We start from the raw sequence: 25,217 nt of genomic DNA on the forward strand, positions 1-25,217 counted from the left end.
CAGTGGTGAGGGTCTCCTCCCTCCCGTCCCCGCCTCAGTCCCCGGCCGCGCGGGACCCTCTCCCCTCCAGCTTCTTCTGCCCACGGGAGCCGAGCCCTGCAGGTACCGGGTGGGACGGACCGGAGCGCCCAAAGAGGGAGGCACGTCGTGGAGGGGGGACGCGGTTTGGGACAGGGGCCAGGACGGAGGGTCTCCGAAGGATCCGGAACCCAGGGGACACGGAGAGGAAGGGAATGTGTGTCTGTGCACTGCCTGAGCGAGTGGAGATTCGCGGACCCCCAATCCCGGAGGGGGAAGGTACTGGGTTCACTTTGGCCGGGGTAGAGCAGTGAGTCTCTAAACTCCATAGATACGGTGGGGGGAGCTCTTGGGGTGAAGGCAGTGACCTGGGACTTATTTGGGAACGGGAGGGAGGAGACCCTCACCACTGGCTCCCAGATACTGCCGTTAGGGTCGCCCTAATGCAGGGGCCAAGGAGCTAGGTCTCTCAGCTGTCCCCGGACAGAGGTTCGGGTACCCTACACAGGGCATTGCCTTGGCTGTCCTGGAGGGCAGGCTGCAGATGTGAGTGCTGGAGGCTGGGAGCCAAATGGGAGACGCTGATGGAGAGGGGTCAGCGTGGAGGGCGCTGGTGGAGGCAGCCCCGCGGAGGGCAGAGCAGGCTAATTGCACCCTGCTGAGCGCTGGCAGGTTCCTGACTGGTGGTGATGGGGGTGGGGGGGGGCGCCCAAGGGAATTGGGCAGTCAGCGCCTGCCTTACTGTACCCACTCCTGGGCAGCCCAGGGGTGGAGGGCAAGTGGATCCCATCCACCCTGCAGAGCTAGGGTGCAAACAGTGCTGGTGGGTGGGTTGTCTTAGGATCCTTACGCACCCTCCACTGGGACACACACCCCACACAGCTCACCCACACGTCCTGGAAGGTTCTGCCATGTGCTGCCCTGGCCACGGTTCCAGGGAGCGGTGGGATGTGGATTGCACCGCAAGGGGGGCTCTGCTTTGGAGATAGGCCCCTTCTGGTCCAGCTCCGAAGGATGGGCAGCAGCACCGCCTCAGATGTACCCACGGCCACATGCTAAGCGTTTTCCATGTGAGATCTCACTTCCATTTTGGCCACCAACCTGCTGGGGGGGGGGGCGGGGGGGCGGGCACCGAGACATCCTTTTACTGAAGAGGCAGGCAGCTGAGGAGGGGGCAGTGACTTCATCCTGGCTGGGACACCCAAGGGTCCCTCCCAGGCAGACACTGCACCAACTTGTCATTTGTAAAAGGGCTCACTCGAGGACCTTGGGGGGTCTGGCCAGTTTCTTTGTCTTTCTGTTGAGTAGAAAAGCTTGGAGAAGCCAGCCGCCCTGCTTCCTGCCACCTGCCTGCCTTCTCCCACTCCTCGAGTCCTCCTGGGCGCCCCCTGCCGTGGGTGGCCCGCCAGGTTCCCACAGTGTCTCTTGGGGTGGTGTGAAGGGGGGAGGGTTCGGCTCATCCTCCCATGCCAGCCTTCAGTGAACAGAGGGCTCATGCACCAGACACATTAGGTAATTTTGGCAATTCTAGGGACCTTCCGAACCAGATGCAGCCCACAAGGTGTTTCTAACTTTTTAGAACTCATTGGCGAACCCAGGGCCTTCACCCAGAAAAATACACCCTTTCACAGACATCCAAACCTTGGCCAGAGTTTTAGAGAGGCTCCTGGTTCTTTGGGAATCTCTGAGGGTTCCAGGGACCCCAGCTTTGGGCCTAGTTGCAGTGGGGGAGGGGAAGGTATACCTGGGAAGGGGTGGAGTCTCTCGTCTCCCAGCCCCCCCCCCCCCCAGTCCCACCCGAACTGCAGAAACCAGCTGCCCCCTTCTATGGAATCTCAGGCAGGCCACTCTGTCCTGTTTCTTCTGAGGTCACAGGAAGGGTCAGACACCCACCGTGCCTGGGTCCTGAGCTCTGTGGCCCCTCAAGGGCAGGGCTTGGCTGACTCCCTTCCCAGAAGGCTCGTCAAGAGGGAACTTGGCACATCCCACCACCCTCTGCCCCCCCCAGATGGCACTGACTTCATCTCTGCTCCCTTCCTGACTTTGTGACCTTGGGCAAGGTGCTAAACCTCTCTGAGCCTTGTCTCCCATCTGTAAAATGGGAGCGGGAATGCCGCCTGCCTCACTTAGTGGCCACGGAGGTTAAACATGATAATTCTGATAAAGAGCCCAACAAGCCCACAGTAAGCGCCATGGGCACGTTAAGGTGATGGGCCACGGGAAGGCCCTCCACCTCTCTCCCTCCCAGAAGCCACCTGTACCCATCCCCCCAACCCCTCCCTGCCCAGGGCACCTTAGGACGAGGCTGCCAGGCAAGGAGGAGCATGGCCGACACACGGCTGAATTTGGCCTATGCGTCGGGCGGCTGAGTCACATCCCCAAATTGTATCTTCGTAAGTGCGTTTCGGAAGGTCGTTTGCAACACCCCCACCCCCTCGAGGCTCCGTCTGCCAGGCCACTCGCCTCTCCTGCCCGTGCCCCCGAGCCCTGGGTGAGGACCCCCTGCACTTTCAGGAGGGATGGTAGGAGCGATGCCTGGGGTTTCCTCACCTCCTGGGAGAGAGCAGGGTCTGCGATCGCTGTGTGTCTCCTGGTGACAGGCTCCCGGCCCCACCTGCCAGCTGATGGCCCTTCAGGTGGCGAGCAGGGGCCCTCGCCTGGGAGTAGCAAGGCCCCTGAGTGTTCGTGAAGGTAGAGAGAGAGATCCGGGGCCAAGGTCAGCCTTATAAGCCGTGAAGTACGGGGCGTGCAGGAGACCAGCTCATATAAACCGTGAAGTGCTAAGCCCGTGTGAGGCCAGGACTTCTAAACCAACGTCTCAGGCCACAGGTGGCCACGGCCTGGTTGAGGTAATGGATGGAGGGGCGAGGGAAGGGACATGTTCTAATACTCATGAGGTCGCTCTCCCACGAAAGGAAGGTTTCTTGTGCCCCTACTGTGCGCGGGCACCAGCATCTGGGGACATGCGGTGAGTGGGACAGACACTGTGTGGGGGGTGCCCGACAAGGTGTCCTCTTGGCATGTCTTTATGTGACAGTTTCCGTGTCTGTCACCCCCCCTCCCCCCTCCACCACCAGAGTGTGGTTGCAGGGCCGCAGAGGCATCCTGTCTGTGCGCACAGCCCTCTCTCCCGGGCCTGGTCCACAGGGGCCCGCCGTGCATGCCAGGCTGGCCTTTTCAAAGGGGGTCAGCACTTGGCCGCTGCCTGTCGCTGCCCCACTTATTCCTGCTGAGAGAATCTTACAAAGCAGCCCGGTCCAGGATCTGCCCTAGAAGGACATGGCGCCTTCACGGCACAGCGCCTCAGTTTCCCCACCGGTAAAACTGGCCAAATCCCAGCACCCCTTCTTGGGGGGTATTGTCAAGGATCAAGGAGCAAATTTGTGTGAAGGACGTAGCCTGGCGTGTTGTAGACGTTCGCTAAACATCAGCTCGTAGTGGCAACGGGGGGTACACAGGAGGGAGGGAGAGATGGTGGGTTGGGGTGGGACAGGGGAGGGTCTAGCAAGTTGGGACCCAGAAGGTGCGACTCCAGGCAGCCTCATCTTGTATGGGTCACTGTCCTCAAGGTCTTCGCTCTCGAACATGATCCCAGAGGACACTGCCCTACACAAGGGCAGAATCCCAGGATGTCGGGGCGGTCAGACAGTCTGCTGCTCTCTGGTGGCCTGGTGGGGAAACTGAGGCTGACCCGGGGTCACAGGGCCAGGCTGAGCACATCTCACAAGGCCCTACAGAATCAACTCTGGGATCTTAGAGGTAAATACCGGGTTGCCACGTTGATCCCGGAGTCTCTTTGGAGATCACAAACCTCCTTCCACGCAGGCAGGAGGGGGCTGGGGGTCTCTGCAGCCACAGTCACGGTCCTCGTGTCCCCACACTGATACCCCACGCTTGCGTGTGTTCAGGCCTTCAGACAGCTCTAGGGGAGGAATTGGAGGCCCAGCAGGGTGAGCTTGACTTGCCCGAGAACCTGAAGGTCAGAAGGAGACGAGCCCAGGTTGGAACCACCTCCTGACCACACACACGGCCTCTGGTCCTCCCAGGCAAACCTGCCAGCACATTCTGTCTCCAGACATTCCCAAGTGTTTACTGAGTGTCAGCTGAGTGCTCGGCATTGTTCTAGGTACTTGGAGACAGAAAACCAGTGGGCAAAGGTTCAATAAGAGGGTGTTACAGGCAGAGGGCCCAGCAGGTGCAAAGGCCCCAGGCTGGACCAGGCTGGTCAGGATCTGGTGATGGGGATGCTTATGTGGCTGGAAGAGAATGACTCTGGAAGAGTGAGAGGGTTGAGGTGGGTAGGAGCCAGACCACAGAGGGCCTCCTGGCCACAGTGGGGTCTTTGGTTTTTGTGCAGCAGCACTGGGGAACCATGGGAGGGTTTTGAGCAGGAGAGGAATATAGGCTGACTTGGGTATTTCTTGGATGGCCAACCCACGTGTCAGTCACGTGTCTGGGTTCAGGGCTTCCTGAGCCTCAGAATGTCTTGGGGTGGTGACAGGGGTCCCTGCCCTCTGGTCGGTTGGCACGGCCCTTCCCTGACTGTGTCCCTCATGCCCCACAGGTCGGCACAGGAGCCCGGTCACTGAGCCATGCTGGGCCCCGGGTGGCCTACAGCGAGCCCAACCCCGGCACCCACATAGTCATGAACAGCCACAGCCACAATGGCTGTGGGGGGCGGCCGCTGGGCAGCGGGCTGGGTGCCCTGGGCAGAGACCCTTCGGAGCCCGAGGCCGGCCACCCCCCCCAGCCCCCACATGGCCCGGGCCTCCAGGTGGTGGTGGCCAAGAGCGAGCCAGCCCGGCCCTCACCCGGCAGTCCCCGGGGGCAGCCCCAGGACCAAGAAGAGGAGGAAGACGATGAAGAGGATGAGGCAGGCAGGAGGAGGGACTTGGGGAAGACCCCAAACGTGGGCCACCGCCTGGGCCACCGGCGGGCGCTCTTCGAGAAGCGGAAGCGCCTCAGCGACTACGCCCTCATCTTCGGCATGTTTGGCATTGTCGTCATGGTGACCGAGACGGAGCTGTCCTGGGGGGTCTACACCAAGGTAGGCATGGCCTTTCCCCTTGGCCCAGGGAGGGCCCTGTGGACCTACTTGGCTCCTCACTGCCCCTGGGGCGTGGGGTCAGGGACCATATTGGCCCCAGGAGGAGCAGGTGGAAGATGCTGGAGGAGGGGAGGGGGCGGGGGTCCTGGAGGCAGGGCAGGGGGTGGGTACTGGGCCTCCCAATGTGTCTACCTTCTGGGGGTTGCAGGCAGGCTGTACGTGGGGGAGTTAGGCTCCAGCCCATTCCTTCTGCCCTGCACCAAGAGGCCACACCCTGGCTTAAGGGAGGTGGGGGGTGGCGGCTGCCCCCCAGTCCAGGCCTAGGACAAGAGAGCCCCAGCGAAGGCCTGGGCCTCAGAGCCCGGAAAGAGCTTCTCCTCCTGAGAGTGATCGGGTTGGGCTGCGGCTATGGCTGCACGCCCCCTCGTGCCACCCAAGGGTGTGTGAGGACAGAGAGAGAGATCGGGGCACGTCCGCCGGTAGACTGTGAAATGCCGCCGGTGGATGCGGCGAGGCCTTCTAAACGGTGAAGTACCTACGTGAGGCCAGGCCTTATCGGCTGTGACATGCTGGGCCTTTAGGAGGCCAGGCCTTATCAACTCTGAAGTAATAGTCCCGTGTTGCCATCGACCCAGGCCTAAGGAGAAAGGACAGGAGCATTCCTTCCTGAGGGGGGAGCCCAGGTGGGGGGGGGGGCAGGGGGGCCACCCCCCCCCCAGCGCCCTTGTCCTCCTGCCCTTCTCTCTCCGCCCAGGAGTCCCTGTACTCGTTTGCACTGAAATGCCTCATCAGCCTCTCCACGGTCATCCTGCTGGGCCTGGTGGTCCTCTACCACGCCAGGGAGATCCAGGTCAGTGGCGGGCTGGCCAGGGCAGTTCCCCTCTCCGGGCCCCCAGAGACCCTCCCCGTACCAGGCACCTGGGACCCCAGCCCCCTAAAACCTGAAAGGACCAGTAGCCTCTTTATAGGAAAAAAAAAAAAAAAAAAAAAAAAAGACCTCTCTGAAGGCATGCCCTTTAGATCACTCTAAATTTCTTTAGTATACTTGTCTATGTTTTATTTTTCATTGGTTATTTGGGAGGGTAGGGGTGGGGGGGCGGAGAGGACAACGAGGGAGCCAGAGGTGAGCTGGGGTCTGGCACACATAAGTCATCTTCGCAGCCCTGGGGGCCTTCCGAGGTTTCGCAGCCTTGGAAGCCGACCCCAGCCTTCTGTTCCTATTCGGTTAGACCCTGCATTTGAAAGATTTATTACATGCCAGGGAGGCTGTTCTCCTGTTTCGGGAGTTCACTGAAACCTCGATGGACCCCGGAGAGCCCAGCTCAGGGCGTGCTGTCACAGCCTGTCACAGCAGGCAGATGTCACCTGGGGTCGGCACCGGGGCCTGGGGATGCCAGAGGGTGTCAGATCTGGCTCCCGACTCTGGCCCCTGATCCCTGGCCTGAAGGAGCCGTGGTCTGACGGGAGGTGGGTGGAGGAAAATCCTGCCTGGGTTGAACCACCTGCAGAGATCCCTGGGGACATCCAAGAGAAATGAAAACCTACACCGCCTGCATCCACACGCAACTCGTATACGTAGGCACCTAGCAGCCCTATTCGCGGGTACCACAAAGTGGAAACAACCCAGATCCCCGGTGTATGGACCAACAAAATGTCGTGTGCCCCCCAGTGGGATGTGGTTCACCCACTAAAAAACCGAAGCACTGTGTGAGGGTGCTCCCGGCTGCTTTAACAGAGCACCACAGCCGAGGGGCTGAAACGGCAGGCTGGGGCGCCTGGGTGGCGCAGTCGGTTAAGCGTCCGACTTCAGCCAGGTCACGATCTCGCGGTCCGCGGGTTCGAGCCCCGCGTCGGGCTCTGGGCTGAGGGCTCGGAGCCTGGAGCCTGTTTCCGATTCTGTGTCTCCCTCTCTCTCTGCCCCTCCCCCGTTCATGCTCTGTCTCTCTCTGTCCCCAAAATAAATAAACGTTGAAAAAAAAAAATTACAAAAAAAAAAAAAAAAAGAAACGGCAGGAAATGTGTTCTCACGGTGCTGGGGCTGGAAGTCCAAGATCAGGTGCTGGCAGGGTCGGTTTCTGCTGAGGCCCCTTTCCTCCACTTGCAGACGGCTGCCTTCTCCCCCTGTGTCCTCTTGGCTTCCTCTGTGTGCGCGCATCCCTGGAGGCACCTCTTCTTACGAGGACACCGGTCCTGTGGGAGCAGGGTTCCACCCTTATGACCTCATTTAATCTTAATTACTTCCTTGATTTTTTTCATGTTTATTTATTTATTTTGAGAGAAAGAGAGAGAGAGAGAGGGTGAACAAGAGAGGGGCAGAGAGGGAGAGAGAGAATCCCAAGCAGGCCCTACGCTGTCGGAGCAGAGCCTGATGGGGGCTCCAACCCGCGAACGGTGAGATCATGACCTGGGCTGAAATCGAGAGTCAGACGCTTAACTGACTGAGCCACCCACGTGCCCCTAACCTTAATTACTCCGTTAAAGACCCTCTCTCCAGGGACACCTGGGTGGCTCAGTTGGTTCAATGTCTGACTCTTGATTTCAGCTCAGGTCGCGATCTCAGGGTCGTGAGTTCGAGCCCCACACTGGGCATGGAGCCTGCTTAAAAAAAAAAAAAAACGCGGCGGGGGAGGGGGTGTCTCTCTCCAAATACAGTCACAATGGGAGTTAAGGCTTCAATTTATGAGTTTTGAGGGGACACAAGTCAGTCCAGAACATTTCAGCCTCGGGCCCATCCCCCAAATTCATGTCCTCCTCCCACGCAAAATGCATTCACAACTTCCCACCTGCCCCAAAGTCTTAAGGCATTCCGGCACCAACTCCCAAGTTCCATGTATCACTTAAGTATCAGATACAGGTGAGACTGAGGCGCCACTCCAGCCGAGAGCCGGACAAATCACCCAAGATGTAGGGGTGGGACAGGCGTAGGATAGGCCTTCCTATTCCAGAAGGGAAATCTGAAGGAAAGAAAGTTGGTAGATGCTGAGCAAGTCAAAGAGCTCCCAAGGCAAATTCTCTGCGTTCTGAATGCTCAGTGCCGCGGTTTCCGGGCCCACTGGGGTGGCACCGTTGTCCCCTCGGCTCTGGGTGGCGGCCTTTGGTGCCTGTGTTCTTCGACTCAGCATGTTTTCGAGGTTCTGCCACATGGCAGCGTGTATCAGAGCCCCTTCCTCTTGACGGCCGAATAATATCCCGTTGTTTGGAAGGATCCCATTCATTCATTGACGGACACTTGGGTGGTTTCCGCGTTGGGTAGTTGTTCGCGTGCAAGGATTTGCCCCAATGCCGGTTTTGTTTTGGTTTCTGTGTTTTTTGTTTTTTTTTCCGATGCTCGGTTTCATTTCTCTTGCATGTGTCCCCGGGGACGAGATTGCTAGGCCCTTGGTAACCCCGTGTTTTCTTCCACATTTAATTTGAATCGTGGCTGACCCCGAGAGCTAGGGAGTTTCGCGTCAGAGGCTGTGTTTCTCATAAAAGCCAAGCCAGGGGTTCGAGGGCTGGGGGGGGGAGGGGGGTCCTCCCGGAGGGGGACACGGGCGCGAGTCTGACACCCACCGCCGCCTGTCCCCCCTCCCCCGCCCCGCCCCCCCGCAGCTGTTCATGGTGGACAACGGGGCGGATGACTGGCGCATCGCCATGACATGTGAGCGCGTCTTCCTCATCTCTCTGGAGCTGGCCGTGTGCGCCATCCACCCGGTGCCGGGTCACTACCGCTTCACGTGGACGGCGCGGCTGGCCTTCACGTACGCGCCGTCGGCAGCCGAGGCTGACGTGGACGTGCTGCTGTCTGTCCCCATGTTCCTGCGCCTCTACCTGTTGGGCCGCGTCATGCTGCTGCACAGCAAGATATTCACAGATGCCTCCAGCCGCAGCATCGGCGCCCTCAACAAGGTCACCTTCAACACACGCTTTGTCATGAAGACACTCATGACCATCTGCCCGGGCACCGTGCTGCTCGTCTTCAGCATCTCCTCCTGGATCGTCGCCGCCTGGACGGTGCGGGTCTGTGAGAGGTACGCCCCCGGCCCCGGGGCCCACCGTGCCCTCCCGCAGCTCCGGGGACCCAGGGCTCCCCTGGCCATCACAGCCCCTGACCCACATGATCCCCCCCCCCCCAGTTCCTGGCCTCAGTGACCATCCTTCAAGCGTGGCCCCCTCATCCCTGGGACTCCAGCCTGTGTATCCTGTCCCCTACCCCAAACGACACCCCCCTGGGACCCCAGGCCTCTCCCCCAGGGTGGGGTGGGGGCAGGTCTCATGCTCGTCTTTCTCCCAGCTCTTCCGCTGCGAGCAGCTAACCTATGACCTCTGGCCCAGGGCAGTGGAGGCAGCAGGAACAGGATGCCCCCCGCCCCCCATCTGCCTGTTTCCCCCACAATTTAACCAGCTCTCCTTCTTCCCTCCGCCCGCCCCACCGGACTGTAGGGAAAACATGTGAGTCCTACCCTTGACCAAGCTGTGTGCACAGAACCGCTGCCGTCCTGTCCGCCAGGAATTTAAGATTAGCTGCCGCAAGGTGGGGGGGGCGGGGGGGGGCGGTGCGTTGGTGCACAGGGAGGTGAGGCGGGGCCGGGGCAGGCAAGTTCGGAGTCAGGCCCAGGACTGTTCTCAGGCCGTGTCCACTGGGCATCCTGGAGGTCCTTGTCTCCGAGGTTGGGGAGGGTTTTGTCTGGACAGCTGACCCTGGGGGACTTGGACAGCCCCTCCGGAGAGTTAGGTGGGTCTGGAGTAAATAAAAACTGGCCCAGCCTTTAGTACCTCTCTCTGCATGGGGTTTGTTCTCAACAGCCCTGGAAGGTGCAGGCCATTCACCCAACTTACAGATGGGGGAAGGGAGGCTCTGGGGCAAAGGAACATTCCTGAGGGCCTGATTCCTGGTCGGCCCTGAGACCCACGGGGTGCTTCGGGAGAGGGAGGGTCTGCACTGGGCCTGTCGGGACGTGGGGGTGCCTTGGCTGGGAAAGGGCCTCTCCTACCTCATGCTTTGCTGGGGAAGGCCCTGGAAGGGTGTATGGCAGGTGGGGCTGAGACTGGGCTTCCTGGGGGTCCCTGGGCTGGACTTGTCCCCCCAGGACCCCAGTCTTCACCCCTTAATCTCCTCCATGGCGCCTGCCTCAGCCTGATGTGGGGCTCATGGGGGCGAGGGCCCAGCGCTTCTCGTCCTCGAGGCTTACCGTCTTGGGACCAGACGGGGTCTCCTTGGACCCCTGCTTGGATCCCTATGCCAGTTCCCACAGCCCATCCCCTACCCTGTCACGGCGGGGTCAGGACTGTGGTCTGGGGAGCGAGAGTGGGGCTCCCCTCCTCGGCATCCTTGAGGTGCAGTCTAGGTCATCGCAGGGGTCCCCAGGTTGGGGCAGGGAACGGGGCAGGACCAGGGGGGGCAGCCAATCCTAAATTCTGAGCCCTATGATGCTGCTTGAAGCCCCCTCGCCTGCCTCGCTCCACCCCTGCGGCTCTGTCCCACCCCCACCCTGCCTCCCGCATGTCCCCCACTCTGTGGTCCTAGGTAGTCCTGGGGGGGTCCTGCAGCACCCACCACAGCTCCAGCCAGGCCCCGGGCTCCCCCACCCGCTGCTGGAGGGCCTCCCTCTCGTCTTACTTGCTGGTTTACCGGGAGACAGAAGCCAGGGTAACTTGGGGCTCAGATGCCTCGGTGGGATTCGGTCCCAGGTCCCCCGCACCCAGCAAGCAGACTGGCAGCCCAGGAGGAGGGGCCGACAGGGACCCCCAAACACCACACCTGCCGAGAAGGTCTCCAGCCTTCCCATCCTCCTTTGGGGGCTTCTATGGCCTCCTCTTGAGCCCCTGACTCCAGCCCTGTCTGTCTGGAGCAGCCCTCCCCCCAGCTTCCCCTGTCCTGCCCCTGCCAGCGTCCCCCCTCCTCTGCGCCACCTCAGTTGACCTCTCACCTTGAGTCCCCTCAGGGCCTGAGGCCTGGGAAAGAGTGGGTCATCAGGAAAGGGCTCCCTGAGCTGGAGGGGCTTCACAGGCTGGGGAACCTCGAGCTAAACCCCTCTGACCCCCAGCCTGGGCTGACCGTAGGTAGGACGTGTTTGTAGCCCACGTGACCGGGTTCGCAGGGCTGGCCATGGCCGGGGACGAATTCATGTCCCTTGGGGCCCGCCCCCCCATACCAAAAAGTTAACCGCCAGCCTCCCCCCAGTGCCAAGCTGCCGCCTCCTTCCCCAACTCCCAAACGAACCCTAAGCCTGGGATTTGGGGACCATTGGTGCTGCCCCACACATACTGACTTCCCTTTTGCTCCCAAGTCCTGGAACACTGCAGCCACCCGTGTCCCCCAGGGGCCCTCTCCCCCTGCCCCCTCAACCTCACGGAGCCCTGCTGGCTGGGGAAGTTCTTCCCGATGTCTCACCTGAATCCTCACCTCCACTCCTTGCCGCTTCTGGCGCCCGTGGCCACCTGTGTCTGCGTCTGTCTGTGCGTCTGTCTTTGGGAGGGGGATCGCGTGGACACAGTGGACGTACCCTCACCCGGACCCCTCTGCCCCCGGACCGGGGCCAGGGAGGGCACACATCCTGGGCGGCAGCTTGGGGTGGGGGTGAAGGGAGAATGGGGGAAGGGATCCTGGGAGGAGAGTGCGGGTGCCCTCCGCCCGACGGTACCCTTGGGAGGATGCTGACCATCCCCTCTCCCTGCAGCGGTACCTTTTGGAGCCCTCAAAGTGGTCCGCTGCTTGTAGTCAGGGTCCCCACCCAGCCGGGTGGACCCAGGGCACCAGAGGGAATGATGAAGGCAGAGAGACCAGTGTGGACTGACTGGGCCTTCCCCGGCTCCCCTCAGGTACCATGACAAGCAGGAAGTGACCAGCAACTTTTTGGGGGCCATGTGGCTCATCTCCATCACCTTCCTCTCCATCGGCTATGGCGACATGGTGCCCCACACCTACTGCGGGAAGGGCGTGTGCCTGCTCACTGGCATCATGGTAAGGGCGGGGGCCCTTGCACACCCCCTACGGATGGGGAGCTCACTCCATTGTGAACCGTAATGCATCAGCCTGCCCTGCTCCTTCACCCCCCCCCCTCCTCCTCCTTACCCCGGCCGTGACTCAGAAATCTGCACCCTTGGGCTTCCTGGGGGGCATCTCTTCTTGGCTTCTTCCAGCCCTAGGTATGTATGTAACTCCTGTGGTCCCCGCAGGGCTGGATGCTGTGGTCCGCTGTTAGCCCGGCGTTTGTCTGCCCTTTTATTCTCTGAAGCCTGCTTACTTCACAGCCCTGGGGTCCGGGGCTAGGGACTTGATGCTTCCATGCCTCAGTTTCCCCAGCTATAACCGGTGCCCATCTCCTCCGTTCATCGTGAAGCTCAAGTCTGTCCCTTTTGATTTATTTATGTCTTTTTAAATTTTTTAAAAGTTTCCCTTTATTTTTGAGAGAGACAGAGACAGAGCACGAGCAGGGGAGGGGCGGAGAGAGAGGGAGACACAGAATCCGAAGCAGGCTCCGGGCTCGGAGCTGCCGGCACAGAGCCCGACGTGGGGCTCAAACGCACAAACCGCAAGATCACGACCTGAGCCGTGGTCAGACACTCAACCGATTGAGCCGCCCAGGCGCCCCTCAAGTCTGTTCCTTTATGTGAAACGCCTAGAACGGTGAATGCTGTGGACACCCAGTCAACACCCTCTGGGTTGTGCCGTCACGGCTCCCTTCCCCATCCTTGCCTGATTCTTGGGACATCCCAAGCACCCCGCTGAACCCCCATGCTGTGCAGCTTGTCTCCTGTGACTCGTTGGGCCCTGACAGCACCCCTTCTCCCCCAAAGACTTCTCAAGTCTGTCGGTGGGTGTGGGCAGCCTTTGACACCCAGCACCTTCTTTCCCTGGTCCCGTCTTCGGTTTTGCTGTTCATCCCCTTCTGGAACCTTCTGGAACCTTCTTTCTCCAAGCTTCCACCTCCTTCACAAATGCTCTTCCGTGTTTTGGGTTGCAGATTATCGGATGCGTGATAGGGAACTCCTCTCCTCAGTCCCCAGTTAATAACCTGTTCATTTGTGAAGAACAGTGAGCATCGGTGGGACCAAAGTAGCACCAAAGAAGCTGACTTAATCCCACCCCCCAGGTTCCACGCCAGGCCACTCCTCCTCCGTTCTTGCAAACATAGGGCACGATCCCCACAAGAGTTTCCTTTTCTCCCGCCGACGGAAGGAGCATCTTGCGGTGCCTCTGCCCACCCTGTTTCGCTGCTTGCAGACCGTGGTCAGTTGTCACTATGTCCCGAGGCCCACGGCTCTGTCCCCATTTCTCCTCACCCTCTCTAAGCTGTTTGAGCAGAAGCTGGGGGCTCCACGTCCTCCTCGGGCCCCCACCGGGGCCTCCCTCCTCCTGGCTGCGCTGACGCGGCCCCGCCTTGTGAAATGGCACCACGCCTGTTTGCCTGTGTTACTTTGCAAGAGGCGAAGGGGGAAAAACTAAAGGTGGGCCACAGTCCAACCCCCACTACAAGCAAACGAACTTTACAAAAGAACCAAAAAAGGACTCAGGTAAGGCGAGCTCAAACCCGGAAAGCCCAAGACAAAATGGAAACGCCGAGTTCCGTTCTTTGGGACATGGCTCCTTCTGGAAAATGAGTTCCATGTGTGGCCACGTCTCCGCCCTCGCTGCTGGCACACGCACGGGTGGTCACGCTTGGGCTGGTTTCTAGCTCTCCTCTTGGCTCTCTCTGCCAACCTTGCCCAAGCGTGTCCGCTCCCGGTCACTGCCCTGTCCGGGATCTCACCAGCCATGCGTCTGTCTGTTCTTGAACTTCAGGGCATCCCAGTGTGGCCCCCTCTGAGCCTGGCGTCTTTTGCTGGGCGTGGTCTCCATGCTGTTTTGCGGAGCCACCAGATGTCTTTTTTTTCTTTTCTGCGTCGTATTCCACCTGGCGGGTTTTGTTTCGTTTTGTTTCGTTTGTTTGTTTGGTGTGTTTTTTTGCCCCAGTTGACAGGGCTTCTTCTGAGAACAGGCTCCAGGAACCCATGTCAGGGTTTTCTCAGAAGGCGACCTTGTGCCCATGTCGCCCTGGCGGGGCATGTGGGGACCCAGACCGATGGTGGCCCTGGCCCTGGCCCACCCCTCCCCATAGATGTTTCCTTCCATCCCTAAGAAGAACTGAGCATCCCTGGCCAAGCGTCCCAGGCCGAACTCTCCCTTCTTCCTTCTTGGAGGTCGTGGCCTCAGGAGCGAGCAGCTTGCAGGAAAGCATCAGAAACAGCCCTCAGTGCAGGCGGGGAACTGCCTCCCCCCTTCACACCTGCTCCCGCCACCTGCCTTGAACACCTGCTGGCCCCCCTCACCTGCTCCTGTCACCGGCCTCGGGCACTTCTGGGGCTGATGGCACTCCTGGGGGCTCTAGGCTGGCCCCTGGCCCCTGCTCCTCGGTGGCAGACCCTCTCCCTCCCTCCCACGTCACTTTTTGCTGCCCCCCTCCCCCTGTCTGCCCTCTCCTCTCCTTGGGTCCTCGCTCCTGCTCTTTTCTCTCTCTTTCTCTCTCTCCTAGGCTGCTCCCAGTAGACATACAAGTCCTCTCTGACCTCCTTCACTAGCCAGGAGATCTGCCATTTAGGGCATCCTGGGGAGTGTGATTGCATCAGGCGGGGAGGCCACCATCCTCCCCTCCGCTCCCCACCTCCGCTCTGCTCCCACCACAGGCAGCCAGCCTGACCCTTCACTCACGCTGCCTTCTCACCCTGCCAACTGACCCCTCCCATGACTGTAGAAAGACGTGTTGTCTGGGTCTCTGCCCTCAACGCCCAGACCCCAGCGCCTTGAGGGAAATGCTTCCAAATCCTCCCTCCTCCATGTTCCGAACGTACCTGCAGATCCTGCCCTTTTCTTCTCCCTTTCTTCTCTCCAAGCCTCAGTTTCCCTCTCTGTCTAGTGGGGATAAGAGTGGTATTACCTCCCAGGGCTGTTGGGGATCGGATGAGCTCATCAGTGGGACACAGTCCCCAGACATTCAACCGATATTAAGCAGGTGGGGCTGGGAGTCAGTGAGCTCAGCAGGTGGGACCTGCCAACACTGTGGGCTTAGAAGGTAAAGGTGAGGGTGGAATCAGGGCAGGCTTCCTGGAGGAGGGAGGGTGTCCTGCCTGTGACCCGGGACCTACATGGGGCAGGACACTGATGTGTTCCCCACCCTCCGCATGCAGGGGGCCGGCTGCACAGCACTTGTGGTGGCCGTGGTGGCCCGGAAACTGGAGCTCACCAAGGCAGAGAAACACGTGCACAACTTCATGATGGACACTCAGCTCACCAAGCGGGTAAAGACCTCCATCACAGCCACGTCCTCTTCTCGGTCATCAAGGGCAGACCCTCCCCCACCTTACTTCTGTACGTGCCAGGCATGTGCACATGCCCACCGGTCACTGCCCTGCCTTGTGCTCTGCTGCCCATGTGAATGTGCATGAACCATGCACAGAGACGTGGCAGTGGCCCCAGGCGCCCACCTGTGTGCCTAGTCATAGCCCCACCCTGAGCCACACAGCAAGAGGCAGACATTTGGGGGCCAGGCAGCCGGGTACAACTTAAAAGCTGTCTGACCTCGGCAGGTCGACCGCCCTGTGCCTCAGTTTCCCCATGTGTAAAGTGAGAGAAATGCCAGCGTGTGTAGATTCACTGATATAACATCTGCAAGGTGTATAGAAAGGGTCTGACCCACGCTGAATGATACAAATGAAGTGCGCACACACATACACACACACACAGACCCACACAGTGCAGGTGTGGCCACGTAAACATGTCCTTGCCTTACGGTCCCAGGATCCCAGAGGGGCATTTCCAGGAGTTTCTAAAAGTTTCTGGAGGTTTCCGGAAGTTTCCAGAGCCTTCCACAGTTTCGTGCCTGCCTTGAGGAACTGTTCTTTTTCTGGCCCCAGGTAAAAAATGCCGCTGCTAACGTTCTCAGGGAGACGTGGCTCATCTACAAACACACTAGGCTGGTGAAGAAGCCAGACCACGCCCGGGTTCGGAAACACCAGCGTAAGTTCCTCCAAGCCATCCATCAGTAAGTCCAGCACCTTTCCCGCTCACGTTTCTGTGTCCACCTGGTGCGGAGGCAACTGTGGTCCTCGGGAGGAGGCTACAGGCCAGGCCAGACAGCTCAGCATGGCCTCATCATGGCCCCTCCCATGCCGGGTGGTCAGTTGGTTGGGGCTTGCAGTGTCTGTGCTGGGTGGGATGGTCAGAAGGAGGCAGGTGATGGGTCCAGCACTTGTCCAGGGCGATCACCTTGGATAAGTCATGCAACCCACCCCAAATAAATGGCAAGAAGCATATTGTATTCTCCAGAATAGCCAAAATTGTTTTACCTTTTAGATGAGAAGCCATTTCCCTTTTTTGCTTTGGCTGCCAGGAAGCTCCGAATTAAATTTGTGTCCTGATCCATGTGATCATGTGGGGTAACTAGAAATTCCTTGATTCCCTCTGTTGTCCCTTTGTCCTGAGAATTATTTAGTCAAGTAGTTCTCCACCTTGGCTGCTCACTGGAATCCCCCACGGGGCTTTAAAAGGCCCACAGGCTGCACCCAACACGGCAGAGTCTGGGATGCACCGTGAGCTTTTAAGTTTAAGTTCCTCGGGTGAGTCCAGTGTGCAGCCAGAGTTGGCAAACTTTTCCTATAAAGGGCCGGAGGGTAAATATTTCAGGTTTTGTGGACCAGACGGTCTGTCACAACTACTCTACTCTGCCACTGTCGCAGGAACGCAGTGAAGAGGAGTGGGTGGACTATCCTCTAATAAAACCTTATTTTCCCAAAACAGGTAGCTGGCCAGATTTGGGCTGGGCCAGGCTATCATATGCCAAGCACTGTCCACTAGAAATATCACGTAAACCACTATATAGTTTTAAATTTCCTAGTAGCCACATTAAAAAAAAGTAAAAGAGGGGGACCTGAGTGGCTCAGTCAGTGTCTGACTCTTGATCAAGGTCTTGATCTTGGGGCTGTGAGTTTGGGCCCTGTTTTGGGCTCCATTCTGGGCATGATGCCTATTTTATTAATAATAATAATAATAATAATAATAATAAATTAAATTTTAAAATAGTAATGAAAACAAGTGAAATAAATTTTAATATATTCATGCAATAGATGCAAAATATTAACATGATTAGTATAAAAAATCAGATATTTTAGAATTTTTTTTGTGCTAAATCTTCAAATTCTATTGTGTATTTTACATTTATTTACAGCCCATTTTTATTCAGACCATCCACCTTTCGAATGTTTGGTAGCCACACTGAGGATGTATGAGACCAGCACCCAGTCTAGAATTTTAAACAGCTCCAAATCCTGGGAGTGAGACACTCAAATAGAAATTACAACTGAGTCCTGTGGTACCTGATTTAAAATAGTAAAAACATATTTAGGCACTTTTCAGAATGAGCCCATGGATTCCCATCTCTCGTGTTGTGGGAAAACCTATTCACAATTGGGTTCCCCTAAGAAAATCAGGTGGCTCCTTGCTCCGGGAGCTCCTAGGCCAGACTCAGGGGCCAATGAGTCACAAAGTAAAGTGAATAGTGTTAGAGGCTGAACTAGTACAGCAGCAAGGCAGCTGATTCAGCTGTGGAGAAAAGAGACAAGAGGCAGCATGGAGAACCCTGGTGTCAATGGTAGAGTAGGAAGGTTGGGTTGGAGCAGAGCTGAGGGTGTGGCTGAAGCAGCCCAGCTTCTGGGATGTCAGAAGGTAAACGAGTGTGGCCATGAGGAGACCAGGCCATAGGAGAGGAAGCTCAGCCAGCTGGATTTCAACTTTTTAATCCTGTTTAATAATCTTTGTCTCTTTAAAAAAAAAAAAAAAAAAAAGCTTTATTAAGCTATAATCGACTATAGTCAACTGCACCTATTTAAACTGCATAGTTTAATCAGTGTTACCGTATGTATACATCCACATAACAATTAGCACAGTCAAGGTAAAAAAAAAAAACAGATCCATTGCCCCCAGAGTTTCTTCGGGCTCCTTACCGTCTTTGTCTTTTAGCTAGAGAGTTTAGTACATTTACATTTATTGTGTTTACTGTTCTAATTGGATGGGTTTCAAATGATAACAGTCCCTACTTCACAAGACTGCAGGGAGATCTAAATGGGAGGATATGCAGAAATGCCTGGCATGATCCTTGGCACAGAACAAATACTGGTAACACACGATGCCCTCTGCTTCTGCTTCCACCATCGTCTAAAAAGCAGGGAGAGGAGCTGGTACCACACTTACTCAACCTCACTGTGTCCAGTGCCTTCTCACAAGACCCCAAGCCCCTTGAGGACAGAGACCCCTCCTCGTTGGCCCTCCCGCAGTTAGTAACTGACTACTGTTGTCCCAGTCCGGTTTCTGCCACCTAACTGTGGGACCTTGGCAAGTGACTATGCTATTCCAAGTTGCGTTTTTGTATCTTTATAAGTGGAGCCAATGGTCGTTAATGTGCCTTTCCTCCAGGGATGAGGTGTGGATAGAACACAACTGGGGATTCACCTCCGCCTACCTGCCGTACAGTGTTTTGTAAACAGGAGAACCAGCAATGTTGTCATTACAACCCTCGATATGTTCATTTGGTTACTGTATACGCATTTCCTATGCCAGCCGGTGTGCCAGGCATGGGGGGCACAGACATTGGCCCTGTCCTGGACTTTGCCCCAAGGGAGGTTCCGGAAGGTTGTTGGAGGGAAGCAGGAGGGTAGGAATTTAGGAAAGCCAGGTCTGTGGAGAAGGCACTTGCTCTGTGAGTTACCTGCTTCCTTTTGTTCTGGGGCAGGACTGTCTCCTTCTTCTTTCTTTATTTGTTTGTTTGTTTGTTTCTTTATTTATAAATAAGCCACCTGAGCCACCTGGGCGCCCCCATTTTTTATCTTTTTAGCGATTTCATTTTTAAGAAATCTCCATAACCCACATGGGGCTTGAACTCACAACCCTGAGATCAAGAGTCGTCCACTCCACCGACCAAGCCAGCCAGGCGCCCCTCACTCCATCTTTGGGTCCCCCTAAACCTACTCCCTTCCCAATCGGAAAAGAAAAAGAAAAAAATGGCCCCGTAAAGCTGATAAAACCAAACAAGTTGGAACTAGGTCCTGAAGGGTGGGTGAGATTTGGTTAGGAAGCCAAAGGGGGGGGGGGGGCGGGCATAGCAAGGATTGTCCACAGCCAGCCAGGGCAGTGGTGGGGACGTAGGAATGAGCGTGGTGCCAGGGAGACTGGAGGTCTGATATGCGAGCATGAGGGAGCCTTGGCAGGGTCTTGCGCTGGGGAGTCTCCGTGACGGGGACACCGTATGATCAGCCAGTGAAAAGGCGGACGTGATCTCTGGACAGATCGAGGAACGTAGTGGGCGCTTGCTCGGGATGCCATAACAGATTACTACCAACTGGGTGGTTTAAAACAGTAGCATTTATTATCTCACTGTTCCAGAGGCCGGAAGTCCAAGATCAGAGTTGGCAGGGCCGTTTGCCCTCTGAAGGTGCTAGGGGAAGATCTGTTCCAGGCCTCTTTTAGTTTCTGGCAGCCTCGGGCGGTCCTTGGCTTCTAGATATATCTCCCCAGCCCTCCATCTTCAAATGGCCATCCCTGCTGAAGTGCCGGTGGGCACTGGCTTTGCCTCTCGGAGCCCCGTTATTCTTGGGAAACAGCATGGGCATAGTTCCCTGGACTGAATGTCACCTCTGGGACCAGGTGCCTGGCACAGACTGGGATACCGTGGCACCACAAGGCTGTAGACAGCTGCATTTGCTGGGTGGGCGCGGCTGGAGGGAGGGGAAGCCAACGGATGCGTCCCCCAGGGGCTGGCGCTGCCCGCTCAGGCTGAACCTCTTCGCAGAGTCAGGGCGACAGCCCCTCAGCCATCCAGGGCCCCCGGTCTGGTCTTGGAGTCGTGCATGTGGGAGGCGGGCAGGGTTGGGCGCGCGGCACCCGGCCGCACGGAGATTAAAATTGCCTTGTGATTTCTCTCTGCTCTGCCGGGGCCTGCCAGAGCTCAGAAGTAAGTCTCTCCCGGGGGTTGAGGGGTGCATGGTGCTCGCGGGGCAGGGGACACACCCAGGGCCGCTGGCGGATCACTGCCCGCTGGCCCCAGGAGGTGGCCAGGGCACGTGTCCAGCGTGTGCAGTCTTCACCTAGGCCTGGGAGTCCAAGTTCCCGGGACATCCTGAATCAGGCCGCGTGGACGTGGCCAGAAGGTGGACGCTGTCGGGGGTGGCTTAGCCACCCGCCAGGCCCTGCTACCCCATGTGTGCTAGGAGGGAATGCGCAGCATGGGGCCCGACCCTACCTCCGCCCTCATCTCCCACCTTCTGCATGTCCCACAAGGCGACCCCGGCTGGGGTGGGTGCATGAAGGGCCCCACTCCCCTGCAGCCTCCACCAACCCTGTCTACCCACCCCCCTGTCTGTCCCCCAGGCTCCGGAGTGTGAAGATTGAGCAGGGGAAGCTGAATGACCAGACCAACACTCTCGCCGACCTGGCCAAGGTGAGCCAGGCGGGGCTGGGCAGGGTGGCTCCCCAGGCCAGCAGGGGGTGGTCAGGCCCCTCCGAAGGAGGATGGGAGACATTCAGTAAAGAACAGAGCCCGCCTCCTGCCCGGGGAGGAACAGTGCGGGCACCGGTAGGGCAGACGGGGGACTCAGGCCGGGTCTGCAAGGCTCCACAGGGTCCGCTTGTCAGAGAGAAGCTAGGAATCCACATCTGTAAGTAAACTACTTTTTTTTAGCGTTGGCAGCTTTTTTTTTTTTTTTTTAAACCGTAGCTAGTAAAATAGCTTTAAAGGGATATCTTTTTTGTTAATGTTGATTTAGTTCTGAGAGACAGAGCAGGAGAAGGGGAGGGGCGGAGAGAGAGGAAAACACAGAATCCCAAGCAGGCTGCAGGCTCTGAGCCATCAGCACAGAGCCCAACGCCGGGCTCGAACCCATGAACCATGATCGTGACCTGTGGCAAAGTTGGGCGCTTCACCAACTGAGCCACCCAGGCGCCCCTTTAATAAGAATATCTAATTAGTGGGCCACATTGGTGAAGTAGTCCTTTGTGTTTTAGGCATATCGACACCCAAGCTCCAAAATTCAAGAGAAAATCAAAATTCTTTTGCTACGGATGGAAATTCAAATCCTAGCATCAGCAGAGAGCTGCTTTGCCCGGCAATTAAACATCTTTCAGGAAATTAAAGCTGGTTGCAAGGGCTCTGTAAGATCAGTTTATGGTATACACCAATCTATTTGTTGGTCTTATTAGCAAGTCCTGCTCTTTGAATATTCGGCACACTGTTCTGAACCCCCTTCTGAGCAGTGGCATACCCTCCACGAATAGTTCATGTGTGAACTCTGCTCATTGGCTCCCTCCCCGAATCAGTTTAATTAGTCTGAGGTTAATTTAATATTACCTTCAGAAGATGCTTATAAGTCCCATCCTACTTCTTATACCCAGAGCGTTTCGGACTCCTTCTCTTCATCATTGTCGAGAGAATGCGATATGATGTTAACCTACATAAATTTAATTTGGAAAGAAACATTATGGAGGAGAAAACATATTCTAGAACCCTGAAGAAATCATTCCGTTGGTAGTAGAGAGAACATAGTCTCAAAAGCATATGGAAAATCCTTGCCAAACTAATTTGATGTCGTGTGAGATAACGGCTATAAATACACATGAAATGCCTTTGAGACATTAGATATTATAATTTGGATTATCTCTATCACACTTCCTTCTGTTAGTACAGATGACTGAAATTTGAATTTTTCAAAGTTATTTAAACCTTGCAATCACGGTAGTATACTCCGAGTACATTTAACAAAGCCTTCTTTGAAGGAAGGCTTTAATTGGATTGGATTATATGGGTTCCGGATTTTTTTAATTTAACAAGGTTAAGATGTTTTCCAGTATTAAACTTTAATGCGCTCCTGCCCAAGGTTGCTGATTTAATTTGTGTATCTCTGATAAAAGTCACATGCGTATTCCAAGTTTAAAAAAAATTTAAACCTCGAGGCCAGGGGAAAAAAAAAAATCATCAGAGGGCTGGATGCCTCCAGATGTTATCCTCTGGTCCTGGGGACCGGGGCCCTCTGAGGCATGGAGGTTGGAAGGGAGAGGCTAGGGGTGGAACGCAGCAAAATGCCGTGGTAGATGCCTCATCCTGTCCCCCTTCCATGGAGCGGGGGGGGCGGGGGGGGGGTGGGGGTGGGGGGCTCTTTCCCCGCCTCAGCATCAATTCTCCCATCCCAGGCGGTGGCTGGGGAGTGGCTGTCCCCCTTGCGGGGGGGGGGGGGGGGGTGCCCAGCGCTTAGCTGAGGTTAGAGATGAGGAACAATATTCTATCGCCACCTGGTGGCAGCATTGGCCCACCACGTGGAGTGGCCAGCCTCCCCTCCCAGGGCCCACGTGGACAGTCGCAGAACCGCCTCCTGCTTGCTGGATTGTGGGGAGCAGTCGAGTCGGCGGGGACATCCCATGGCCTACCGTAACAGTAGTTGTTGTGGCTGTTGTACTCCCTGGTCTGTGACCGGGTCGGATCCTTGGAGCGGTCCCTTCCCCAGTGTAGGGCGGGGCGCGGGGAGGCGGTTCACAACTGACCTCCTCCCTCTCAGCCATGGCCCCAGCCTGGAGCAGCGTCAGCCCCAAACCCCCTCCGGGCCTCTGGGCCGTGGTTCCCCTGGGTGAAGGCACCACCCAAGACGCCCCCTTTGGCTGCCTGTCCAGGTGGCCAGTTAAACCCCTCAGGGCAGCTCTGACCACTTGTGCCCCCGGACCTCCCTCCACCTTCCCCTGGCCTGCTGGCCCCCAGCCTGGCGTCCAAGACCTGTCTCTCCTCTTGTCTCTCCTTCTACCAGTTCCGGGGGCCCAGCAAGAGACCTGTGGCTCTGCCATGTCCTCACAGTTGTCCCTCACTTGGGTCCGCCTTCCTGGGCCCCCCCCCCCCCCAACTGGGGCTGGTCAACCATCTCTACGCCTGGCCCTCCCTCTCTCTCACTTGGCCTCTCCTCTCTCTCCCGCTCTGTCTCTGGCAGACTCAGAATGTCATGTACGACCTCATGTCCGAGCTGCACGCCCAGCACGAGGAGCTTGAGGCCCGCCTGGCTGCCCTCGAAAGCCGCCTGGATGCGCTGGGCGCCTCCCTGCAGGCCCTGCCCGGCCTCATCGCCCAAGCCATACGCCCGCCACCCCCACCCCTGCCTCCCCGGCCTGGCCCCGGACCCCTGGACCAGGCAGCCCGGAGCCCCCCGTGCCGGTGGCCACCCATGGCCCCTTCAGACTGCGGGTGACAACCCTGCCCACCACCAGACCCCTCAATCTTGGCCATCGTGTGGCCGCCACGTCCACGCCATCCAGGAAGCCCTGTACAGTGGTGCCTCTTGGAGTTCAAGGAGCCGAAGCTGAGTTGGGCTGAGTGGACCAGGGCCCTCCCCACCCAGACCGTCTGGGCAGAAGGCAGGGCCGGACCGCAGGCGAGGGCAGGGGTGGGCCACCACCCGTTTCCTCCCTGAATGGAGCCGGGGGGAGCCAGGAGCTTCCTCTGGTCCCCTGGCCCCCTGGCTTTCCCCAGGCCCCCGGTGGGCACGGAGCAACCAGGAGAGGGGTCCTTGCCAGTTCTGAATAAAGCAGGACCCACCCAGTTGCTGCCTGTTTTGCATGGCTGGGGGACACTCATGACATGGGAGGTGGCCACCTGACTCCAGGTCCCAGAACGGATGTGGGGGTCTAGGTGAGCCCCTGCCATCACTGTTCTAGCCTGGTGGCCCCCCAAGCCGCAGCTCAGCTGGGTACACCTCCTGAGGACAGCAGCGGCAGTCCCCACTGGACCCAGCCCCGGCCTGCAGGAGGCAGCAGATAATCGAGACATCCTTCCCATTCTACCGGCCGACTTTGCTGGAGCACCCGCAGTGGACCAGGGTCCGGTGGGGAAGGTGACACGAGTAAGAGCACCATGTTCATTGGACCTGCCGTGGACAGGGACCATCACGTAGATCCCCACGCTTCGTCACCAGAACCTGGCCCCGGTGGGGTGGGGAAACCGTGAGCCAGAGAAGTGAAGCCACCTGCCTGGGGCTGCAGAATGAGGAGGGCTGAGTCGGGATTCAAACTCGGGGGCCCATGGGTCAAAGCGAAAAACCTCGGTGGAGGGCGCTGGAGTGGGGGGGAGTACAAGTGGGGGAGGGCGTGGTATGATCCTCGGGTTAGAGTGGCCTCCGGGGTGGGCTTGGGGCGGGCTGGAGTTCCCCTCCGGAACCTTCCCGGTTCTGGACACAAGGAAAATCAGAAAGGTCCCTCCAGGCCTTGGGCTCAGTGTGCTGCGGTGAGGCAGGGGTGGCAGGCACTTGGCAGCTGCTGGCCTCTGGGTATAGCAGGGAGATGGTGGCCTGGCCCCTGGGAGGCTAGTCCTGGCCCAGCTGAGAGCCTCAGGTCCTGGCAGCCTCTGATAAAGAGCTCAGCAGCCTGGCTCAGGAGATAATGTGGGCGCAAGATCGAGAAGAGTGGGGACGTGCCCATGGGCTCCAGACCGGAGTTGGGAGTCCTGACTACCAGGGCTGGGTGCTACCGGGCAGAGGCTGCCCCCCTGTGGGGGCCTCAGTTTCCCTCTCTGTAAGATGGGCTGAGGAGAATAGGGCACAGTGCCCAGCTTTGGGGATCACCTAGTCGGAGGGAGGAGGCACAGTAAACAGCACTCAGACAGAGACCAGAGCCATAAAGAAATCAACAAGGCAGAGTATGACTAGGGGACTCTGAGGAAGTGACATTTGGGCATGGGCGGGGCGGAGGTTGCGGGGGGGGGGGGGGAGTTGGGAGAGCCCATCTGGGGAAGGGCGTTCCTAGTAGGGGACTGGTCAGTGCAAAGGCCAAGTGGCAAGACCTGAGCTCGGGGGGGTTGGAGAACAGTCAGGAGGTGGCACGGAGACCAGAGTGGGAGGCTGGGTCGGTGCCCGGGGCCAAAGGTGCCGGGTAGGGGCCAGATGAAACCACAAGATAGCCCGGTGGCTGTCTCCGCTCCGGGCCAGCCACATCCGCCCCCGCCCGCCTCTGACTCAACGGCGCCGACCCTGCAAAAACAGGGCCCGCCCCGCGCCGGGGGGGTGGCAAAGTCAACAGCGCGGGCACGCGGGCGGCACGTCCCCGGCGGCCCCGGGCGCGTCACGGGGGCGGCCGCGGAGGACCAGGAAGTCGGCGGCCGACGCGCCCGCCGGGGGTGGG

The 25,217-nt window shown here is 58.1% G+C and overlaps 1 protein-coding gene and 1 long non-coding RNA gene across 12 annotated transcripts in view; one reads left to right on the forward strand and one right to left on the reverse strand.

The window, feature by feature from the left end:
* Positions 1-23,643, forward strand: part of KCNN1 (potassium calcium-activated channel subfamily N member 1) — a 32,906-nt gene extending 9,263 nt beyond the window's left edge. For 2 of the 11 annotated variants that reach the window (XM_040444900.1, XM_040444910.1), the window contains exons 3-12: positions 4,583-5,065; positions 5,820-5,915; positions 8,657-9,075; positions 9,488-9,496; positions 11,867-12,008; positions 15,212-15,322; positions 15,938-16,065; positions 20,017-20,025; positions 20,442-20,511; positions 23,039-23,643. In XM_040444900.1, the coding sequence (XP_040300834.1) occupies positions 4,664-5,065; positions 5,820-5,915; positions 8,657-9,075; positions 9,488-9,496; positions 11,867-12,008; positions 15,212-15,322; positions 15,938-16,065; positions 20,017-20,025; positions 20,442-20,511; positions 23,039-23,293 (1,641 nt within the window). In that variant the 5' untranslated portion in view covers positions 4,583-4,663 and the 3' untranslated portion in view covers positions 23,294-23,643. Of the gene's footprint in view, positions 1-37; positions 103-3,926; positions 4,145-4,582; positions 5,066-5,819; positions 5,916-8,656; positions 9,076-9,487; positions 9,497-11,866; positions 12,009-15,211; positions 15,323-15,937; positions 16,066-20,016; positions 20,026-20,441; positions 20,512-21,074; positions 21,943-23,038 lie in introns of those variants that run through there. The other 9 variants (XM_040444903.1, XM_040444911.1, XM_040444901.1 and 6 more) reach the window with 8 other exon arrangements.
* On the reverse strand, positions 6,149-11,860 carry LOC121010997 (uncharacterized). The gene is made up of 3 exons (XR_005781450.1): positions 11,731-11,860; positions 7,094-7,255; positions 6,149-6,297 (listed from the first exon to the last, which is right to left on the reverse strand). It is a non-coding gene; the product is annotated as an uncharacterized LOC121010997 (long non-coding RNA).
* Positions 23,644-25,217: the final 1,574 nt, after the last annotated feature.

The sequence above is a fragment of the Herpailurus yagouaroundi genome, unplaced genomic scaffold (genome assembly GCF_014898765.1).
Source record: "Herpailurus yagouaroundi ecotype Mexico unplaced genomic scaffold, PumYag 193, whole genome shotgun sequence".
Lineage (NCBI taxonomy): Eukaryota > Metazoa > Chordata > Mammalia > Carnivora > Felidae > Herpailurus > Herpailurus yagouaroundi.